Genomic DNA, 24,034 nt, shown 5'->3' with positions numbered 1-24,034 from the left:
TTCCAAACTCTCATTTTATAAAATAATATTTCTTTAGACATTTGTTTATGAAGAATTGCTGACATTTTTTATTTCTGGGTCAGCATTGACAACTAAGAATAATACATTTAATTAATTTCTAAAATCATAAGCATCCATCAATTTAATTCTTAAAATTATAAAAGAAAACATAAAAATCCTTTTTGTTTCCTAAAATCAGTAAAAGATAATTTCAGTTTTTAAAATTGCTCAAGACATAATTTCCTAAATGACAAAAATAAAGACCAAAATCATCTATGTTTACCAATTTCAAAGACAAAAACATTCTTAATTTTATAAATTAAATGGGCCAATATTCATAATTTCATGGAATAGTTCGGTGTATAATTCGAGAAATAATAATCCGGAATGCCTACCAATGCATTTTTGAATAACCCTACCAATGCATTTACATGTATGAACAGTTTTTATTGACTGCAATGAAAATTAAAAAAGAAAGTTAATTCTACTGCACTGAAAATTTCACACAGCCAGCTAAGTAAAATGTTCAGATAAGAACAGAGCAAGTCACCAAAGACATCGAATGACACAATTTTTTACAAGAACATTCGAGCAAGTCACTTCACTCACTTCCTTTGACACATAGCTCTTACACGTTGCAAGACCCGTACACATTCACAAAACACCGAAAAATCAAGAGCTGAGAGACCTCCACCGGCTTGAAGCTTGGAACCTGAGTAAGAGCATGGGTTCTGATAAATGACCAGGTCAAAACCACCAAATTTACTGATAAGACTCTCAAGTTTTTTACTAGTCAGCTTTTGAGCATCTTCGATTTGAACCAAAGTCCCACTTTGTCCAGAATGACGCCACCACCTATCAAGAATCTTCCTTTTTGCATCAGAAGTTTCAATTGAGACAACAGCTTTTATTTTAATATCAAGGCGATGTAGGGCAATTTCTGCCCCACCAAGACCACTAAAAAGTGATAACATTGTCAATCCATGAGGGAAGATGGGCTTTAACACAGAAAGATGATACCCCAATGTGTCTGTCTGAAAGCTGTATTTTAGGGATTTAAGTCTTTCAGTCAAATTGCCCTCGGCAGCACGAGTGTGATTCACAGGGTAGCCTAAAATGAGCTCCAACTGTTCAGGCTCTACAGGTCCCAGTTTGTATTTACCAATCCACAGAAGATTTAATCCACGGCAATAACGATGAATGTCCTTCTGAAGTCCAGATGTGAGCACTCCACCAGAATCAGCAAGAATATTTCCTAGTCTATCGCAAGTTTGGGCTATTCCACTAGTTTCACAATATATGTTGCTTAATTGCTTCCTTGAATCCCAAGGTGGCCACCATTTCTTTGTCCGCGGTATTGCATCTTCGATAGTCATAGGTGGTTTTGGAAGGATGTGGAACCTGTTTTCAACCGGAAGATTGTGTATATAACCTTCTATTCTATCTAAAGCAGAAAATAACTGAGCATTCACAAATTCAGGTTCAATACCATATAAAAACTGAGACATCTTTGACCATGAATCATAGGATATGTTTGAAACATTCCCAAATAAGAAAAATGGTGGCTTTGCTGCTACACTGCTAAGACACCTGGATGGATTTGGTTTAGGACGTTTTGATATTTCTGCAACAACAGCATCTACCCTTTCTTCCACCCAACAAGGATCAAGACAAGAGATTGAATCATCATGTTCATACTTAGGCCTTTTACCTCTATCATTCTCCACAAAATCCATATATTGGTCAGAAACAGTGCTGGGAAACTCATCAATACACTCTTCTTCCTTCACCCTATTATCATTGTAAGTTTCTTCTAAGTTGACCTGATATGATTGTGAAGGTTCATGGCTAAAATTCTCAGGTTTCACTTCTGCTGTACCATATAAATCCATTTCTGGTTCATCTTTGATCCCCACAGAATAAGCAGAAGTGGTGGGAAACTACACGAGAAAAATATCACTAAGTAAACACCTGACTAATTACAACTTACTAGTAGTCAAGAATGACTTGCACAATACAATTTTATCTGGAACAAACCACACGTGACCCTAACTTTATTTAATAGGTTTCTTAGATTATTGTTGATTTTATACATGTCATACTAGATTTAAATAACATAAAATACATTGAAAAGCAGATTCAATTATTCAAAAATTTGAAATATTTTCTGTATTTTTTTTTATACTATTCTTATAGTCAGCACCCGATAATATTTTTCATGAATTTTGGATATTAGCTACATATTCACATAAATATTTATAAATAGTATGTTAAATTAGTTTAGTAACTAGTAACTTAATATTTTTTACTATCAGATTACATATTAATATTAAGTCCAAATTCCAAACAACAATGTCAAATAAACATAAATACTAATGTTCATTATGAAAAATAACATTTTTTGGGAATGATTAATTAACCATAATACACTTTTCCGTGTCATGAATGATCAACAATGATAATTGAAGATTTAACGTTTAACAAAGATTATATAATATGTACCAAATATTAAGGACATTAACAAGATTAAAACTTAGGTATTTTCCTGTTACTGTCATTTGGGTTAAATTCATAATTAGATATTAGATATTTATTAAAAAAAAATGGAATAGATAAAAACAGCTTTTAATTGAATTTGATATGGGAAAATAATGGTGGATGCTACCAGTTATTTGATGTAGGATTTCTAAGAGCAGCTAACGATTTACCAATCAATTCCTTCGTTAACCTATTTCTAAGCTGTTGTAGGGTTTGTTATCCAAGTAATTAAGGTACTGAGACCCTGAAGAAGGCACCAGCGATGTGAAGTAGCTCAGAACATTACTCCTGTTCCATGTGGTTCCATGTCATTGACTAGTTGTAAAAGTGCAGGACTATGGAAAATGTAAGTGAAGCTTCTCAATAGTTATCCTTTTCAGTTATTTCCTTCAAGTTTCACTGCATCTGTTGCTTTACCAGTTAGTTAACTTTTCACTATTTTGTTTCAGTTTTACAAGCTCCTAAACTCCCATAGGAGCTCATTTCAACACACAGACAGTGCATATACTTGTCACTTGCCACTTGCCACAGCTTCATTTACACAGATAAAGTGTAAATTAAAAATAAAATGAAAATATGACCTTATGAAGCAATGTTCATTATTGTGAATGTGAAATCTAGTTTATTATTATATATAAACACAAGCTAAATTACAAAAGAAAAGATAGAACATATAATCTGAAATATAAAGTAAAAAGTCTAACCTTGTATTCCATCACATAATCGATCCCATTTTGTTCTGCAAAAATAAAGTTTGCAAGCTCTGAAATTGGAGCCTCTGGACCTGAAAACAACCAATTGATAAGCTAAAGATGTAGAGACTAACTAGCAAACCCAAGTCCTTATATAGGACATGAATGGAAAGGAATATATATCATTTTCCAGAATTATAAAAGGCAATGATATGAATTATGTTCTATTGATAAATACTCTAAAAAGATAAATACTCTCAAAGGCAAGACTGCAAACCTAAGCTCACGCTCCATTGTTCAAAAAATATCAGCTTTCACAAAGACTCACCTAATTTATCAATTGCTGATGATACTTCATTCTCAGAGAAGCCCATTTCAAACAATTGAAGTGTTTTTGCCATAATTCCAAATAGTTTTTCATTGCTGACCTGTGATCCCACAAGTAACAAAATTAGATGCATAATATAGACATAATAAAATTCATAAATTTACATAATAAGAAGGAATATTTCCAGATGGGAGATAGAATACAAAGAAAGAGTATAAAACTAAGTTCATCTAAATTAAACCTAAGAAAAAAGGGGAATAACTCATTAATACAAAATGTATAATAAATCTTTCTGAATTTTCCTCATATCTGCTAAGGAAACACCTGATAGAAATCCTGAGCTGAATCTTCTAAAAATCTCATCAATAAATAAGTATAATAAAACTATCTGAGTAGGTTCTCATTTGATCTTGCATTGCCCATCAGCTTTTTATCTCTGGAATAACGTGTTTCATGTTTTACACTGGATTTGTCCCAAGGACCTTCAGAAGTTCTTACATGTTAATTTAAGATGATTTGGTAATAGCAAAGATGCCCAAAAAGCTTTGTTGTTGTTTTCAGGCTGCAGTTATTCGGTGTATTTGGTTGGAAAGAAGTGCTAGAATCTTCTTGCGACAGCAGTTTTCTATTGAGTTCATTTGGGATTGAAGAGTTTTTCTAGCTTCTTTATGATGTTCTGCTCATAGTCTTTTCAGGGGATGTCTTTGTTATATCTTCAGAGATCGGCATGCTGTGTTGCATGCATCTTGATTTTTTTTCCCATTTATTTTTGTAGTATCATCTTTAGTTTTTGAGAAAAAATATTATCCACTTTTTGTACCTTCCTATCCTTTCTAAATATAAAAACATCAATAGCTAAACATAAGACAATCTATGAGTACAACCTGCCCCACAATAAACCTATGTTAAAAACTTCTCCTTTATTTCCCAAGACAATCTATGAATACAACATGCAGGGCACAATACTCCAAAACTTTGCACTCCTTACTCCGGTCAAACCCCTCTAAAACTACTCAAATTGTGGCCAGCCAAAATTCTCTGGAAATCCCAAATAATCTATATTCCAAATGGATCAAGCTCCTACTCATTTCAAACTATAGCAATGGCTAGTTCACATGACATGAAAAGGCACGTGCAAAAGAAATTAATCACCAATATAGAGAGTATTCACAAAAGAAAATGTATTTTCCACTACAGGGGAACTATATGACATTAGAATCACATCCAGTCTTCAGAAAAGCAAGTAGAGTCAATAGCCATGTTCCCTTGATAATGTCTTGCTCATTTATTTGCATTGTCTTTTTTCTCTCACGAATTTAGTTGATAGGCAACAACCCCCTATTAAGAAGGTCTATGTTAGGAGAAATAAGCATGTCAAGAGGACCCCAGCCCAAAGTGGCTGAATGTTTGACAGCTGTAGTCAGGAAGTTAGGAGAAGATGTAAAGGGAAGTTTAGCAGTTGTTTGGGGTATCTTGTACATTGATCATTCTTGGAGTGGGAGAGTCAGGTACTCTCAAATAAACCTCTGTATTCTTTCAATTCTTCAATAAAACTAGTTCCTGATTCAGCTCTTTTCTTCTTTCTTGAAACCAGTTCTATCACAAGTTCACAACATGTAGCAACATGGCCAATATTATTTTGTCTAATGGATAATCAAGTTGAGGGTTAACTTAAAAAAAATTACTAGAAGAACCACTGTATTTATCTCCTAAAAAAATCTCATTAAATGGGTTGAAGATCAAACCTCATTTCCTTTGGCATAATAGGTGATATCATCTGGTTCCTTTTTCAATTTTTTTGCAATCTGCACAGCAAAGATGAAGTCCACTAGCTCAGGAATTGATGCTTCATTACCTGTAATTAAACAATATGAATCAAGAAATCATTATTGTTGCCAGTAATTGACAAACGTAGATATGAACATATATCTGTATAAGTATACATATTATGCCAAGAAGTTAATTAGATCTCAGATAATAACTGAAAGCACTCATATGAAAAAACTCTACAACCAGACATATTCAAAAACTTGCTCAAATTATTCATAGTTAGTATTGTTTTCATATCTATCAAGAGACCAATGTTTGTTGGGTTTGGGCCAACCTAAAAAGTTAATTATCAAACAGAGGACAAATTATGTAGAATATTCCCCCACAAGTCTAGACACAACAATTCAATACATGCTTAACAAGAGCCTTTTGTTCATGTAATTTGTCCGGGTTTTGCTAGCACATCCAACTATGCAGGCATGAATTAATAATTCAAGCACATGCCTATTGAAGTCCTGCCCTACTTCTCTGGCTACTCAAGAAGACCTATAAACATATGTTTGGCGGTCAATCATGACAAGAACTGGTGCGAAAATAATTATGGCCCAAATACAACCAGAAACAGAAAGTATACAGAAAGCAACAGTACAGATAAATGTGCATTATCATACCAAGCTTGTGAATTGCGAAATCAACTTCCTCTGCAGAGAAATTCATCATCAGTAAGGAACCTCTTCTATCATCAATGACTCCACTAAGTTCATCAGGCTCCTGCAAGAGAGATTTTGTCAAACAAGAATCAAATTGAATTGGACAAAACATATGCTATATTAAGGAAAATGTTGAAACTAGAAAGAAAACCCTACTACCAAGAACAAGAAAGAGACTAAATTGTCAAGGTCAACAACGGAAAGCTGAAATACATCATCACGCATATTCAATTGTCACCCTAGGCAGAAAAAGCAAATGTATGAAATGCCAGTAATACATGTGAAAAACCAGTGACCACATCTTCAGATGATGCATATCGTATATACAACAAACAGGTGCCAAACCAATCTTATCAGAATCCTGTGGATTGCAATTCGATCTGATTCAAGTTCCAGCAATACAGCTCAACAGTGAATCTCTTTGGTGCTGCATCGCACTATAAATCATCTATATTTCTCAGAATCGGTTGAATTGCATGATTCTCTCCACAACTGGGGCAAAATGTAACTAAATCAGGTTGTGTGTGACCTGGTTCAGAAAAGGTTGTGTGTGACCTGGTTCAGAAAAACCCTAAAACAAATAGCTTTTTAATTTTATCTTTGAAATATTGTGCAAAGGGAGAGGGAAACAATCCATCTTCCCCCTCCAATATAACACAATTTTTAAAAGGAAAGCCTTTGTTTGATCCATTCTCTGCCTCTCCCCATACGCTACACATGCTTCATTTATTCATCATCCCCTACTGCTTTGTTGCTGGGTGCATTCATTGTTGGTATGGTGTATGCAACAAATGGGTGACCACAACTTTAAATGATGCACAAACAGGCCACACCTTTTTAAAAATTATGCAATCAGTTTTAAAGGTTGAGAATAAGATGCAAGAAAATCTGAAAAGCAATTATTTGAAAGAAAATATCAATTTGGAAATAGGGATAACATATGAATATATGAACATTAAAAAGATTAAACCAACATACAGTTGCAGATTACAACTAGCACAAATAAGTGACAAGCCAAGGATTAATAATGTGCAATAAAGCAATAGCAACAACAACAACAAAAGCCTTATCGGACTAGGTGAGGTTGGCCACAAGAATCAGATGATGCCATTTGGCTCAATTCAAATATTCAAGATCAAACACTCAAACCATCCCTACCACAATATGCTCTGACTAAATTTTGTAATAAACCGTTATGTTTTCTGAGGAATAAGAAGCAAGTACCTCTTTCGCTTGATTGACATTGGAAATCTCTGGAGGATCCTTATCATCAAATAAACTATCCAGAGAATCAGACGACAGTGAATTTGAATTTTGAAGAGCCTATATAATTACAAAGAAAAATGAAAAGGCAGTTAAAAGTTTTACATAAACCATTTTAAAGAGTTAACCCTTTAAAAAGTGAACATACTTTGAAAGTTAACTGGACTCTTCAAATAATAAAACAATAAATAATGTGGATAAATAGAAACAGCAAGATAATTATCCTATTCTTGCTCCTGGCTCATTAAAGCACCTTGACATTTACAGTCAAGTTCAATTGAATGTTGGTGAACACCTTAAAATGAATTTAAACTAAAAATCTAAAATAAATTCCCACACACAAACATCTGCAGAAGTCAAATATGGCTTGGGAGCAGCAGTATCTAAAGAAGCAAATGACACAATTTGGAATGAGCATGCACAATTCTGAGGATCCTTTGTTTGGCAACAATTTGCAGATTCATATATTAGCAATCAGTGCTATTGAATTGCTGCGGTGATTGATTATGGTGGAGGGATTGGGGGAAAACAACTTACAAAAGCATTATTAGTGTCACAGTTTTATAATTGTGGCTACCATACCAATGGCATTGTAGCATTCTAGTGACAGCAAGAATGAAATCTCAGATGAACTTCAGAAATTCTCGCATCTTTGGTCTGACCTATCTTTTTGTTGCCCTTCTCCAATGAGTTTGATAGGCCCATTGTGAACGTTTATATAAGGAGGGACAGAAAGGGAGTTTATGATAGGAGGGGGAAATGTGAACATTGGGCCTAAGGAACACAGCCTGTGGGTATATGTGAGGAAAAACAGACAGGTGGCAAAACATTTGGAAGAAAGAAAAATGGGAAAGGATGAAGTAACAGAAATGACAGCTGGCAATAGGGAAGTGGAGGAGGGAGATGTGGGAATCATAGAAGGAGAGAGATAAAAGATGTATTTAGAGGACAGATTCTTGAGCAGCAAATCTCATCTCAGTAGGGGGTATTCTCATTAGTGAGAGTATGATTGAAACTGTATCAGGACTACAGAACGAAAACTACTTAACTTGCAGAACTTTCAGGGTTTGCATCACCCAATGCTCATAGACCCCAATTTCTCACAAATAGACCAGAGAAAATCCCTCCTAGCCCTTCTTTATATACAAATTCTAATCTGCTAAAATAAACCCACCCTCAATGGGCCTAATCAATTGCAGTCCATTCCCCTTATTATTTCTAACATAACCCCTTGTATTTGTTTGACTAATGAATTACTAACATGACTACTAATTGACCCATCAATACTATCCCCCTTGAACATTCACCCTGTCCTCAAGGTGAACAACTTATTGCTGCTGAAATTAATTCCCTTCGCTGTGCTAGTTCTTTGAAGTAGGATGTCCAAGCCAACCAGACCACTGCAGCCCAAAATGAACTTTGAATCCTCCTGAGTCAAACACAAACATGCAAACACCCCCATGCTATTTCAGTGCTCTGTTTTCTGCAGTACTTTTGGCCATGAAACAGCACATCGGAGCATTTAAAATTAAACTGAGAAGATCCCATGCCTCTATGGCAATCGGAACTACTGCACATGGTTGCAGCTGAGGATTATAAAGACCCTCCACCTCATTGTGCTTCTGTGGTAGGTTGATGGTACTACCCAAACGCATAACCTCCACTATTGACCCCAGTTCATTCCTTGGCTCTCCCTAGGGTCAAAGTCAAACATAGGGCTTCGGTCAAATTTTGCCTCCCCTTCACAACCCAAAAAATAGACTCATCTCTGTCAGCTCTGCTGCGGTAATTCTTGATCTCAAGAACTTTATTTTTGCTTTTTTTTTTTTTGATTCTGTGTCCAGAATGCGTTTTTGGGTTTCTACCAATTTTTGTAGCTTTCTAGTATTTGTTACTAGCCCTTGAACCACTGGTTCTGCTCTCTCCCATTGTTCATTTTTTATGTTTTCTTGATCCTTTCAATATCAGCTTCAGCCTTCTGCTCCACTGGTTCTTGGTCCCCAGTTTCTGAATCTTATAGAGACTCAAACTTAAGTTTGGAATGTCTAGAGCACTGCGTTCTGAAAAGTACACCAGGTTGCATGCCACTTGATCTCCTTGCAAGAAGAAACCCATGGCTGCCATTTGAGAGTCTCTCCTTCCAATGCCCCATAACCAACAATAGTTTCACATCTTTATGAAATAGATTGGCCACAAAATACTTCTCTACCTTGATCAGACACCAATAGGCCTCCCTTCTATCTAATATGGAAATCAGTCTTTGATGCACTTTCAAAACAACTTCCCCAAAGCTCCAAGACCATAGCACTGATACCAGTTGATAAAAATTGGGCCAGAATTATTAAAAAAAATGGAGAAATTTCCCTGATTACATATGATCACAGAGCTTCGAGGGTCTACACCTCCAGGTGCCCAAAGGCCCCAATTCTCTCATAAATAGACCAAAAGAAAAATCCCTTTCAACCCTTCTTCCTATTTACATCCAGCTACAGCTACTGGTCTGCTAACATAAACCCACCTTCAATTGGCCTCATCAATTCCAGGCCCCTTCTTCCGAACATAACCCCTTGTATTTGTTTGATTAACAAATTACTAACATAACTACTAACTGACCTATCAGAGTACCATTTCATTGTTCATTTCTGCAAGGAGACTCCCTTCAACCATTGTAGTCATTTTAATATTTCATTTGCCTTTGTACCAAGAATACTTCTTCAGAATTTTATCAAAAACACAAGTTCACTTCTATATGCTGGGTTAATTCTGTTTGTGTCTATTGATTAACAGCCTTCTCAATCTCCTATATCATGCTATTTGACCATATCACTAGACAATATGAAATATCCAACACACATCCCTCGGATTTGGAACTAATCATCTCGAACATAAAATTGGAAGACTAGACATCAATGAATGGTCTGATAACAAGAAAAAATAGTCCAATGAGCAAAACAACAGCCACTAAGATAGGCTTTGATACCAACATGAGATCAGAGAAAAAGATATGAAAAACTGTGTTCTCTGATTTATTCATGCTGTAAAAGGGGTACACAAATATATAGATCCAACTGCAACATAGTGCTAAAGATGAGGAAAAGATAAGCTAAAATTAAGATAAGATAAAATTAAAATAAGATAAAAAAAAAGATTAAGCTATTATCCTATACAGAAAAAATCCTAAAAATTAGGGTATTAAGATAAATACAAATTGTATTTCCAAAATCTGCAACATAGCAGAATTCAGACCACATTGCAACTCAACAATGGTTGGTCATTCCATTTGACTTAACCAATGCTCCTGCATCTTTTCAAGGGGCCATGAACAGCATTTTCAAAACTCATCTCAGAAGATTTGTGCTAGCCTTCTTTGATGATATTTCGATTTATAGTCCCTCCATTGAAAATTATTAGAGAAACATGTATAGGTTTATAGTTTTCTATTATATAGCTCTCTGTTTTTTTCTCTTTCTCTTGTTTATGGGCTTGGGCTCATTGTTCCTAGAGGTCTGTCTATATATAGTCTTCCCTTTGTAACAGACATAACAGAATCATGACAATTCAGTTATGTTTCAGTTATGATTTCTCTATCTTGCATTGAACTCTAATTGTGAAGCATTTGAAGGTAGTGTTGCTAATCTAGAGAAGAAATCATTATTCTGTAAAGAGAAGTGCACATCTGCGGCCAACAAGGTGGAGTACTTGAGGCACATTATTAATGCATTTTCAACCAATTTTATATTATATTATCAATGCATTTCAACTTTCTTATAAAACAATATATATCTATTTGTGTAGATGTAAACACAGGTCACGCTAAAAAAATTTAGAATTTTATTCTGTAGCAAATCTGAACTTGCTGCCACTGTTGTAGAGGGGAAGGGGATCTCTGCAAGACATTGAGGTGTAATTGATTACCCATCAATAGGGTTGGTGCACAAACAGTGCCTTTACCAGATGGAACAGAAAAAAGAAAGTATATCAAGAGATAGTAAATAAATTTAGAAGCAGCATGGAAAAAGGCCAGGTATAAGCTAAAACTTCAAGCCAATAAAGAATTTAGAACTTTATTGTTATCCCATCATTCAATCACTTGAAATATCTAATAGTTCTCTCTGACAAAATAATTCAGATAATGCAAACAGGAATATGTTGCATTGAGCACCTTACCATCCCAAATTCTAACTCCAGGAGAAAAAAAAGATCACTGCCATTACTTAAAATAAGTCATTTGGCAAGATATGTCCTTAATTTTCTAGCAGTAGGAAAGAGAAGGATAGTCAACACTTCAATAAATTAATCAACTAAAAAATATAAAATTCTCATTATACCTTTAAAGTTTGACCCATACAGTCAGTAAATAGAATTATATAATTAAAAATTTTAGCCTGAAAGGTTTAAAATTTGGGTGGAGGGGTGATAGAAGGCACCAAGTTACCTCTTTTGAGTGGCCACCAGGATAGAAATTTGGGGCACTTGTACCCCTGTTTGTATTGTGAGAACCACCCAAAGAATCAAATGAGTCACAGTTGGATTTATTAGCCTGATCAATAGGAAATAATAGTCACCGATAAGAATATTAAGTCCAAAGTTTAGAGAGCATATTGGCAACAGTATTAACATATGAAGGGAGTAAACACAGCTGTTGAGTATTTTTAGAAGTTTATAACCATTCAAAAAATCATATAATGAAGCAGAATTTATCCCTGTTCCAACTCCCCACAAAATATATTTATTCCTTATAAAGTGCTTACTATCTACTAATGCAAATTGACAAAAAAAAAACATGATCCGTCCTCTATTCACCGATATAAAATATAGTGAAGGGGGAATCAAGAACACATGATATATTAAAGTATATGTTCATTTTGGTCCTCTAAAGATTAATCAATATCACATTAGGGCTCCATTTATAAGTAGCATCAACTTGGTCCTTCAATGACAATTAATGTCATTGCTTTCATCTGTATAAGGACCAATACAATGGCATCTGATATTGAAGGATTACTTGATGCATTTACAAAATAGCACTAAGTTGACTATAGTACCTAGCTTGAAAGAAAACAATATACTTTTTTAACTGATATGAAAAAATAGAATACAATGTCCTCTCTTACATAAAGAGATAGGGCATGAATTAAGTAAGGAGTTAGTTATCTGCATCCCTAAAAATAGAAAGTAACATTTATCATTATTTACAAATATCTACATTTATCCTACCCAAACTCCTAATTCTATAGTGCAGAAATTCAAATTCTAATCCATTAATGTTCTTATTGGACAAATATCACAAATTAAGGTGTTCATACCCATTCAATATCACACAACTGGTGTAATAAAAACTTACATGGGAAAGCAAATGGATATTTTTTATTTAATTAAATTGCTAGTATAACATTGCACTAGAAGCCTAATAAATGACATAATTTAAGAATAATATTTATAAAAATAAAAATAAAAATAAAAATAAAAGTTGCTTGGTAAACAAGGTTCTGACTACTGTGGAGGTCCAGAGAGCCGCACTAGAATCCATGACTACCAAGTCACATATTTGTGTCTTCTGTAAGGAAATTTATACAGAGCAAAAAACATTGCAGGTAAAAAACAAATTAGCTTCTTATTTTTTTACATTTTTCTACTTTGTACAAGCAATATGCAATTCAAGGACTATGCTTATAAAATGATAATTTGAATCCTTCATGTATATAGGTATCTGTCTGTACAAATTAACATTTCTCATCTCAATGAACATACAGAACATCGTTCATCTTTTATCATTATTTATAAATTTTAAAAGTAAATAAATATAAACTTTCTGAATCCTAATCCCAAGGGTACCAACAATAAAAACAAACTATAACATATATTTTGGTCAACTTACAGAATATCTCAAGAGAGCTTCTAATAAAGTTTCAGAATTTTCTTCACCTGTAAATTTCAAAGAAAACCAAACAGAACCATAATACTTCAAATGGAAAAGTGAAATATCTCAGAAATTCATAAAAAGTGCCATGCATTTAGCACATGACAATGTGACATAAGCATCCAGCTCCCACAAAATGTACCATTCTCCTCTATCACTTTATCAACAAGGCATGGTAGGAATCCCATTCCAATAAAGAATGCTCGTAGTTTTCCTCCAGATGAACTTGCAACATTGAGCTGGTAATTATGAAGAGAAGAAGTTAAACAAAAGCAGACAAAGAAAAGAGAAACTTTAATGAAAACAATTATTTTTTATGTATGTTATGCTATTATAATTTATACATTGTGAACAAGTAGAAATAATGTATTGTCAAGTTACAATGCATTTACAGAATTGTAAACAGAAAGAATTCATAAATCTGGCACGATAGGGTTAAAGCAAACAAACACAATAAATAAAGACTTTCGAATCATTCATAATCTCACATACAAAAATTAAATTATCCCTCTCACACAGTACTAAGATGGATATACATTGTCATTGCATGGATATTTTTTAAAGATTTTATTTTAGACAAATATTTTTTAGTCCCTATAAAATTGATGATTTTGATTTTGGTCCCTCTAAAATTTTTTTATTTATTTTTCATCCTTCTAAAATTTATAAACATTGTTTTTGGTCCTCATAAAATGAGTAAATTTTAATTTTGATCCCTGTAAAATATTTTTCTTTGGTATTCATCCCTCTAAAATCTAAACTAAATATTTTTAGTCCCTAATAGTCATTTTAAAGCGGATAAATAACATTTATTTAAGAACCGATAATTTTTTTTAGAAGTGTTAAATATTGATATGATATCAGTAATGATTGTAGGTAATATTTAAGATAATTACTTAATTTTTTAATAAATAAAAAGTAGTTAAAAAATGACCACATAAAAATAAGGACTAAAAACAATAGTTTTAGTTTTATAAGGATGAAAAATAAAAGAAAAATTTTATAGGGACTAAAATCAAAACTTGCTAATTTTATGAGGACTAAAAACATATTTAAACCTTTATTTTAATTTAATTTAGTTTCATCATCAGATTACCTAAGAATAAGATTTCCTACAAGAAAATAGAAACTCAACGCATGCTCAGTAGCAGAGATTGGAAATCAGAGTGAAAAACGGATACAGCATTAGCTTTAGTCAACTCAATTAATTTACATTTTGCATGGAAGTAGATAACACTGGAATCTCTTGAAGCTATGAAACAAAATTATACATAGGTCAACCCCCTGAACATGGATTACGTGCCTGTCTAACCAGGATGGTCAATATTTTGAACTTACTTGCCCAATCTTATAAATTAAATAAAATTTAACACAAGGAAGTCATGGACCCACATGTCAAGCCAGAAGGACTAATCCATGAAACAATTTGTTGGAGATATTATTCAAAATTCATCTTAGCCTTGTACCAAATAGTTTAAGCTTTTGCAGTGAATAGTTTCTTGAAAGGAAAAAAATCAGTTCAAGAATTTATCATATAATATAGCCCAAAGTTCATATAATTGTTTAAATGTACCAAGCTTAACATCAGGAAGGTATAAGGTTAAGTAGGGTCTTAAATAGTGCACTATAGTGGCAAAGCAGGGTGGCCCCAGGCCACCGTAGCAAAGCGGTTTAGTGTAGCAGCTGTAGCAGACCAAATAGCAGGCTGAATAGCAACCAGAACAGACGGGGTAACTGCACTAGCAGTTAGGAATTATTAGAAGGGTGTTCTGGAGATTGCAATTTCCAAAAATGAAATCTACAGCTACTATTATAGTGAAAATGATAAGGAAGACTTGTGTAGTTGTGTTTGACTTTTGTTGGTATTTACTTGTATGTTTTGTTCAAGACATCTATGACTTTTTATTGTTAGTGAATTTTGAGTATTTTTTTTATAATTTTTTAATATATATATATATATAGACACACACACACACACACACAATTACACATATTCAGAATAGCAGCTATCCCACTATAGTTTTTTTGGGCCAGCCAATACATGCTACTATCTGGGATTTAAAACACCGAGGTTAACATCCAGAGAATGGTATAGAACTACGGGCATAATGAGATCTCATGCATCATCAGATATGATTGTTAGCATTTAAGACTCGGCATGTGTTTTGTGTATATTGAGATCTAAAATAGGAACAGACTGAGATACTGATACTTTTCCATTTTTGAAGTATCCGGGCCTCATAGATACACATATTCAGAATAGCAGCTATCTCACTATAGTGTTTCTGGACCAGCCACTACGTGCTGCTATCCAGGATTTAAAACAGAGGTTAACATCCGGACAATGGTAAAGAACTACAAGCATAATGAGAGTTCATGCATCACAAGATATGATGGTTAGCATTTAAGACTCAGCATTTGTTGTGTATATATTGAGACATACCCCAACATCCCCTGAAAAGGTAGTATAAGGTGGTAACTCATAATCCAAATCCTCAGTTTTTGGAACCATAACAGTTTTTCCTTCTCTTCTATTAGTATCCCCTGCCATTTTACCTGTATATATAAACAACAGTTTGTGATTGCATCAATACAATAGCTATTTCAACTTTCTAGTGGAATGACTTGCATAATTATAATGAAGTAGAACATTAATAGGAAATCTAGAAGACCAGTCCCACAAACCTTGCAATTTAAACCTGCAGAAAAATATAATATGAAATCAAACACTGAACGAAATCAAACATTTTCAACAAACACTAACGGCGTAGCCCTAGCATATAGATTTTATTAACCATGGTTTGAAATGCATCACACTCCAATTGCACTATTTTTGTAAATCACATGAAAATCCACAACACAGCGCTGCAGTGGCTGCAACACAATGAGTGAAACATTCACAATAGGCCGCAACATGCTTTATAGTCCTCACGCAATTATTTGTTCATTCTTCCTATTTATTTGTTTTTATAAATTTTTAATTAATTGTTTCGAGGTAACTAACGAAAAAATGGAGCACTATCAAGGTATTGTATGGAAAATTCGCATTTCTAACAGATAAATCCCAGTTAACTCGTTAAAACATACTTGGCCCTATTTTTAATCTCATTTTCTCTGGTTGTTTCTCTCAGTGAAATAATAATAAAAGAAGACAAGTCGAGAGAAAATGGTTCTGGAAATTCAGCCATTTCTCATAAGCAAAATGCGATCACAGGTCGAATATAAAAGCCCAACCCCAGGGGCAATCGCGGTTGATGAACCGGACCGGTTCAGTTTCATGCATGAACTAGCATTTTAGCGAAACCGATAAACGGAAAAGCTGTGAGTGTGGGAAACGCAAATGCAAGAGGCGAATGGAGAATACCTGATCGGAGTGAAGCTAGGTTGGGATTCTTCTTCTCCAGACAATAAGAGACACACGCACGGAGAAGAGTAACAATAAGTAGAGCGAACTGAAAGTGGGTCCCATCTCGTGCCATCTCAACTGACTCGGTCACACCCATTTCGTTTAGTCTTTTGTCTTTGCTCCAACAACGCTTGCAAATTTTAAGAAAACATTAACTAATACATTTTACATAGTACAAGTTTTGTCACTCCTTCATATTACACTGTTAATGACCATGGCCTTTTTTATTTAATTTTTAATTGTTTGAAATTAATAAAAATAAATTGTTTTTATATCTTCATATAGTGATTTAGCATCATCAGAATTTTATATACTTAAAATTAATACAATTAATATTTATATTCAAATACAATATCTAACCATTCTTATCCACTTAGTATTTACATGTCTAGATAGAGGTTTTCGATATTAGACTTCCAATTTTTTTCAAAAATTAAATGTGTAGGTTAAAAGTGTGATTTTTTTTTTATCTTAAAGTTAATTTAAAAGTCTTAAAATTCATTTATGTTGAATATAAAAATAATAAAAATAATACTAATGACAACCTTTATTAAAGTTTTAAAATTTAACTTGAATTGGCCAGTTTAACCAATCTCATCAATAACATTATTTATCTAGTCTAATGATATGTATATAACCTAGTAACAAAATAATCGAGATCATCTAATATCATTTCAAACTCCTTTGTCATAAGTTTATTCAAACTCCTTTCAGAGATTCTAGTCCCAAAAATTTTTTGTCTTGAATCACACATTTCAAAGATGTTTCTCTATGTACATTTAATTAAACTAATTCTTTTCAAAAAAAAAATTAGCCAAAAGATCTCTAGTCTAGCTCCTTCAATTTGAGTTATTAAATTTTTACCACAAGACTATAATATTTTATGACATAAATTACAAATATATTATACATATAATGTATTATTTATATTTTCAACTAACAACTCCATAAACTCATTTTTTTACCAAGTTAATCACTAGTTCTTTTAAAGCATTTTTTTATTATTGGACTAAATTATTTTTTAATCTCTCATTTATTTAATCAAATTGTTTTGGTTCTTCTACTCTATTATAAAAATTCAATTCAATTTTTAAAATTTTAAAAAGATGTAATATGGTCATTTACGTTCACTTGAGACTAACAACGTTAATATTTTGTACACATGACAATACATAATATATAGCTTTTTTTTTAGTGTCACTTGAAAAAAATGTCATCATTTAAAAAATAAATAACGATTTTTTTTTTCAATTTTGAACCTTATTTTGAAAACATTTTTTTAAAGTTGTTGCAATCATATTTTTAACACTTTTCATTTTTCATTGAAATGAAGACAAAAAATTTCAAATTAAATGAATCCTACGGACTTATTTGGTTTCACTATTTTCTATTTTCATTTTAAAAGAAAGTAAATATGTTTCCTTTTAATTTTGAAAAATATTTTCTTTAAAATGTTTCAACAAAGTCTAAAATTAAAAATAAAAAAATGACATCTTGACTATTTTCTACATTTTAAAAAACACGGTAACATATGATAGTAATTATTGGAGTTTTTTTACAATCGTACAAACTCTTTAACATTGCAATATTGCACACAATTCAATGGACTTAATTTTTTATATACATGTAATTCAACCCATCTATCTTATATTTTTTTTTTCGTGTACAAAGAAATTATGTTTGATGCTTGTATATATTTTATATATTAATATATTAATATTATAAAATTTATTAGATATAATTATTTTATAGAATTTTAATTGCATAAGTTGTTTTATTAATTATTTTATTAGATATTTTGATTTTTCACTCTGCAATTACCCGTAAACTTCAACAGATATTAACTGTGCATACTAAAGGAAAAGTAAGCAAAATTGACTTCTTCATTCTATTCCTACAAAATGAAACAAACCCGAGACAGACGATTTTTTTGCATATATATTCTTAAAGCGAAGCATGCGTTGACTCAGTCTCACATTCGTTCATTTAAATTAGATCAAACATAAACACATTCCAAAAAAAACTAAGGCAGAATGGTTGCAGATTCCAATAATCAACAACACTAACATAACAATTACAGAGAAAATCTGCAATGAAGAAACAAACATGTACTAATGATTGGTGACGGCCGAAATACAAAAGAGGTTAACACGCTTCATTAAAAGATTTTGAATCAACACCGCTTGAAAGATCCATGACATCAGTATTACTTTTGTATCAATCTGTAGCAAACAAAAAAAGCAGTAAAAAAAGATCAAAGAGAAACCCAACTTCCCAACAGTGGTACAATCGGGCAGAGATTAATCCATCCTTTCCAAAGATCCAAAACGTTCCTTTTTCATATTTATAAGCAAATTTTAAGATCCATTTTTAACACGAGTACCTCCGTCCAGCTGTAGCGTTCTCGGATCAAGTGGTATACTCCCAATCTTCAAAAAACCGGAAGACTCGGCAAATCCATTAACTTTGACTTGCATTGAGCCTACTGTGATAACATCAAGCGGTTCCTTATTATCAAAACTAATGCCAGATGGTTTAGACTCCACTTGTTTTGGGGTAATGGTGACTGAACCAATCTTTAAGACAGAAGCAATATCTTCTTTCTCAGCCTTTTCATCCTCGGATGCAGTGGTGGTGACCTCAGAACTACTAACAATATGTCCACCACTTAAAGTCTGTTTTAAGCTATCAAACTCATCACCCATCTTTGAATTCTTCTCATCACCGACTGGAGGGATGTCGATGACAAAATTCAACTTCCGAGGGGCTTCCAATGTGGGTAACGATAATGGATTTTCAAAACCTCTAATTAGCAACTTGGCCTTTTCTTCCTGCATAATCTTCTGACGGTCTTCATAATACAAAAAGTCATCAAGCAAAGATGTCTTCAAACTATGGTTTTTGAATATCTTCAGCATTTCCAAACCTTTAGTATACATTATCTGTGCAAGAATGGGGTTTGATAGTCAAAAATACTTCAAAAAATAGTCAGGGATAAAAAACACACACCCCGTTAAAAATTTACAGATGGTAACAAAACCAAAACAACAGAAATTAAACAACAGCTGCTTCCAAATTATTAAATAAAAAAAAAAAAACAAACAAACAAACAAACTTGAGATTACTTCAATCCAGTCACAGAAGTATGACAAATTGACAATCCGAATGCATCTACACATGAGCATGTGTATGGGTAGGGAATAGGGATCTACTTACTCAATAAGCCTTAATAAAGCCATACTATGTTCATTAATTTAAACAATGTTCTTACACAGAGCACAGAAGTTCAATGTACTTCAATAAGGTAAAAACTTACTCAAACATTAATATTAACAGCTTATAGGCAGTGGGGCAAACATGTCAATTCTAGATTGGTAAATGAATTGCTGAGCAAAAACACAATATGCATACCTCTTGTGTGTCTCGGCTATTAGTTACAGGTTTGTTCTCATTGTTCTCAAGTATAATGTGCCTAAAATTTGCATTTGGCACATCTTTTATGATGTGCCACCTTACAGGGAAGCTCCCATTCCATTTATCTTGCTGCCAAAAGTCCATGTCCTTATTGAAGTCAACAGGCCCAACCATCTCTGCAACCCCACAAAACTGACCACTTGCATTAACCTACATTGAGGAAAAAGAAGTCAGCATGGTCAATAGAAGGGAAATTTGGAGCTGCACAAAAAGTTTACAAAAGCAGATCAGAAAGAAAAAGAATCAAAACTCATCGAATGCATCATCATAATGAAAACTCACAGAAAAGAAAAGAAAGATAGGGCAGCCTCCAGATTTTACTGGAGCTAGCCTCCTAGCATCTTCATAAGCACTCTGCAGCTTCTTGTTTCCATGAGGTGTCGATGACCACACATTATATTTAATGCTTTTATGCACATCATCTTCACTGTATGATTTTATAACAAAAAATTTTGCATTTTCATTGTTGACAGAGAAATCCTCCCTGTTATATTGATCAGTATAAATTATGATGTTCTCTTGTGTATTGCCATCTCCTTTGTTTGAATAGGCTTTGCCAGCCAATTGATATTTCGACTTACTACTACTAATTCTAGGGCCCCGATTTTGCTCACCCAGAACATCAGAACTTCCACTCATGTCACTCGGTCCTTTACCAATGTGAACCTTTGGTCGAAGTTTAGCAACTGCAGACTGTCCATTAGCATTAGATCCGTAATCAGAAAATCCTCTACTCAGAGGGGAAGCCATTTTTAATTGATTATGATGGGACAAAACATTTGCGTTGGAAATAGTATCTACAGGATGGGCCGAGGCATCAATGGTTCTGGCCTACAAAACCAACAAAAAGAATAAGTTTAACAGAAAATCTACTTCCAATAATTGAAACAAGTCACCAAAACCAGTAATATAATGATCCAGTTTAAATTTGAGGTAAAATCTATCAAACATAGACCATATATCAAAATCCACTTATGTTAAAGTTAGAGGAATGAACCACTGAAAAAGTTGAGGCACATAAATTGATTTTTAACTTAGGAGAGGACTTTCTCCTTGGTTCATTTTTACCTCGAATTCATTGTATTTTCTTATTCTCCTAAAATTGCTTGTTGAAAAATTTAACCAAACTGACTTGATATCACAAAAAGATTCAAAATACACAAGAGTTCCAAATCCACAAACTTGATCCATATCTAGGCATCGCCACCAAGGGTGTCCTTTTCAGAAAAATAGTACCATCTAGGGAGTAGGGAATGAAAATTTTAACTCGTTATCAAATTATCAAGTATCAATATTTTTCTGGGTACATGTCATGTCAAAAGCAGAAGTGGGTTAAGCATACTCAAATTCAAGGTTTAAAAGAGTAATATTCATACCTGATGGACAGGTGATGAAGCCAAATTAAGAAAACCCCGACCAGAAACACTACCACTAGTCACATCTTTTTTCACCCCAGCATTATCTCTCGGCCTTTCTGATATCCTGGCCAAGGAACTTGTGGGATTTGATAATGATTTTGAAGAGTTCTTAGTAAAGGCACCAGAAGCTGAATTGAACTTATGTTTTAAACCTCTTCCATCAGGTCTACTGACAGAAGCACTGGTATCAAACAACGAGTCAACAGAACTATCAGGGAAATTGTCTGCTTGAGCAACAAGAGGAATATAAGGTGAAGAAATAGGGTTTTGATAATTGGGGAGGGAATAATATTGCTGTGCTCCTCCAAATGTACCATCAACTCCTATCATTGCACCAGGAATATAAGGATTATATGGGTTGTATGGAGACTGTGCAAATCCATAGCTAGGTGTATAATATACATATGGAAGACTTTCATTCTGTGCACCCTGGCAAAGAAACAAGCATTCATATCAGTTGCCAACCCAACATATGAAACAAACACTAGAGAACTAGACTCACTGTGAACTGAATATCAGGACCATCTGCACCAAAAATCCTATGGTGGTCCTCCCATTCTCCAGGTGATTCAAATCCTAACCATGATAAATAACAAGTCAGTATGACGCTTACACAGTATACCATAAACCCAAAAGCCAAGACATTAAATTCTGATATTCTGATTTTACCTGTACAGTAATACCCATAATTGGTGGCGGCAGGATAATACAAGTTCTGATCAACAACAAAGTCAGGGGCTCCTTCATTAAACATGACTTGAAATTGTTCAATATTCGGGCTCAGTAGATGTGAGTTTAAATCAGTGCCTTCAATCTGAAAATCCAAGAATTATTAACATAATTTACTGCCATACTAATGTGTGTGTGTGTGTGCATGTGGGTGGGTAGAATAGAGGTTTCAAAAATTCAATAAAATTATTACCAAATAAGCATCTGCATTTCTAGTTTCAGAAACATCATACATTTCCATACCAGAACTGCCACCACTGCAGACAACCACGATAAGAAATATAAGCAAACCAAACGATCCAAAAAATATTGAAGTGACAAATGGCCTAAGAAAGAAACCAGGTTTTCAATGGTCAACACTGAGCAGAATATTAAATCATCTAAAGTATGCAAAAACAACTGCGATGCACTTTTAACTCCAGGATTAATAGCATTAATCACAACAAACGGGAAACAGAGAACAAATGAACTACAAAAAAGTCATGGCAAAAGAACTCAAACAAACCCACCACGTCAAGAAAACAGTAACAGATACACACACATCCTTGTGAAAAAGGATTTCATTAGTTGCTGACTCCCTGTCAGTGTTACTATCCAAGCACTCCTTTAGCCTGATACAATTTACACAAACACCATCATAACCAATCATATCAAGCTGAGCTGCGAATAGAAAATCATACCAACTGTATCTATATTCTACCCTATGCAACACTTCGAAGTGCCAGTAGATGAAACTAAACTCCATTTCCCACACTAGAATAGCAGCAAGCTGAGCTAAAACACAATCAAATTTCCATATCTCATAATCGAATACTTCAACACAACACAAACAAATTGAAAAGAGCTACAGCTTACAGCTCACTGTTCACCTTCAAAAACTGCCGCAAACCTCGACGCTGTGTGACCTTCAAATCGCGAACGAACTCAATAACTTAACAATTAAGCAACCAATTTCCCTACAAAAACAAAGAAGCCCCATCCCTAAACCTAGAAAACGCGAAACCCCACTCCCGAACGCGAAATCGAGCACTCACGAAATAACCATAAAAAAAAACCGAAAACCCTCGTCCCTACAACTTGACAAAATCATTATCCTCCACTCGACCTCGCACGCGTTCGAGTAAGACGACTTCAATCAGCGAATAGAAGAGCTAACAAACCAATCAATATTCCATAATACATACACACAGAAGCAGAAAGAAAGAACGAAAGAAAGAAAGAAAAGAAGGGAGTATTCACCTGAAGGGAAAAAAAAAGAATAAAAAAAGAATTCAAGACATGGTTAAGACGAAACGCCGTGGTATAAGGGAATTGGCGAGGCCAGAGAGCGAAAGAGGGATGTTCTGGAACATTCCGATGAGGCCCCTACGAAACCCTAACCATTAGCAGTGAGAGAAGAGAAGAGCCTTTGGCCTTTGAAAAGGGCGGTTTCGGTGCGTGCAAGAAAAATAAAAATTAAGCAGAAAGAAAGAAAGTGTGTGCGTTTGCGAAATGAAAGAGACGTGGAAATAGAGGTTCCCACCTATTTAAGATACGAAAGTGTTTCGTCATTTCGTTTACTCTTTTTTATACCCCTTCTTTAATGGGGTTTTCTTCATTTACGGGAATGCCCCTGGTTGGACTCGAATACAACGAGAACGCCACTTACTTACGCGGAAGCAAGCTTGCTTGCACTAGAAGATGCCAAAACGTCGCCGTTTAAACTGCTTGCTCCGCACGCACGCTTACGGTGGCAGTCCGTGACCTGCTCAATTCAACAACCAAAACTCACACTCCATTTATCACA

The 24,034-nt window shown here is 34.0% G+C and overlaps 2 protein-coding genes across 7 annotated transcripts; both read right to left on the bottom strand.

The window, feature by feature from the left end:
- Positions 1 to 432: 432 nt before the first annotated feature.
- Positions 433 to 16,744, bottom strand: DRM3 (S-adenosyl-L-methionine-dependent methyltransferases superfamily protein). Of its 3 annotated transcripts, none has more exons than XM_020374619.3 (12): positions 16,586 to 16,718; positions 15,907 to 15,920; positions 15,665 to 15,777; positions 13,364 to 13,460; positions 13,180 to 13,226; positions 11,737 to 11,841; positions 7,263 to 7,361; positions 6,000 to 6,099; positions 5,304 to 5,413; positions 3,559 to 3,658; positions 3,243 to 3,322; positions 433 to 1,940 (listed from the first exon to the last, which is right to left on the bottom strand). In XM_020374619.3, the coding sequence occupies exons 3-12, from the start codon at positions 15,770 to 15,772 to the stop codon at positions 606 to 608; spliced, it is 2,181 nt and encodes a 726-aa protein (XP_020230208.1). In that variant the 5' UTR covers positions 15,773 to 15,777; positions 15,907 to 15,920; positions 16,586 to 16,718; the 3' UTR covers positions 433 to 605. The 3 variants fall into 3 exon arrangements, with proteins under 3 accessions (XP_020230208.1, XP_029129729.1, XP_029129730.1); XM_029273897.2 differs by lacking the exon at positions 15,907 to 15,920 and having other exon boundaries at positions 1,226 to 1,401; positions 1,490 to 1,940; positions 16,586 to 16,744; XM_029273896.2 differs by lacking the exon at positions 15,907 to 15,920 and having other exon boundaries at positions 16,586 to 16,742.
- Positions 16,745 to 18,761: 2,017 nt separating this feature from the next.
- On the bottom strand, positions 18,762 to 23,780 carry LOC109810991 (YTH domain-containing protein ECT4). Of its 4 annotated transcripts, none has more exons than XM_020374610.3 (9): positions 23,488 to 23,780; positions 22,758 to 22,859; positions 22,442 to 22,505; positions 22,189 to 22,333; positions 22,022 to 22,095; positions 21,478 to 21,948; positions 20,384 to 20,932; positions 20,039 to 20,251; positions 18,762 to 19,569 (listed from the first exon to the last, which is right to left on the bottom strand). In XM_020374610.3, exons 3-9 carry the CDS (start codon positions 22,487 to 22,489, stop codon positions 18,985 to 18,987), a joined length of 2,085 nt encoding a protein of 694 aa, XP_020230199.1. In that variant the 5' UTR covers positions 22,490 to 22,505; positions 22,758 to 22,859; positions 23,488 to 23,780; the 3' UTR covers positions 18,762 to 18,984. The 4 variants fall into 4 exon arrangements, with proteins under 4 accessions (XP_020230199.1, XP_082931949.1, XP_020230198.1 ...); XM_083075823.1 differs by lacking the exon at positions 23,488 to 23,780 and adding an exon at positions 22,949 to 23,035; XM_020374609.3 differs by lacking the exon at positions 22,758 to 22,859.
- Positions 23,781 to 24,034: the final 254 nt, after the last annotated feature.

This window comes from Cajanus cajan, chromosome 5, assembly GCF_000230855.2.
Source record: "Cajanus cajan strain Asha chromosome 5, NIPB_CcT2T_4, whole genome shotgun sequence".
NCBI lineage: Eukaryota > Viridiplantae > Streptophyta > Magnoliopsida > Fabales > Fabaceae > Cajanus > Cajanus cajan.
The sequence above is the reverse complement of the archived record's forward strand: the minus strand, read 5'-3'. Positions and strand labels throughout refer to the sequence as shown.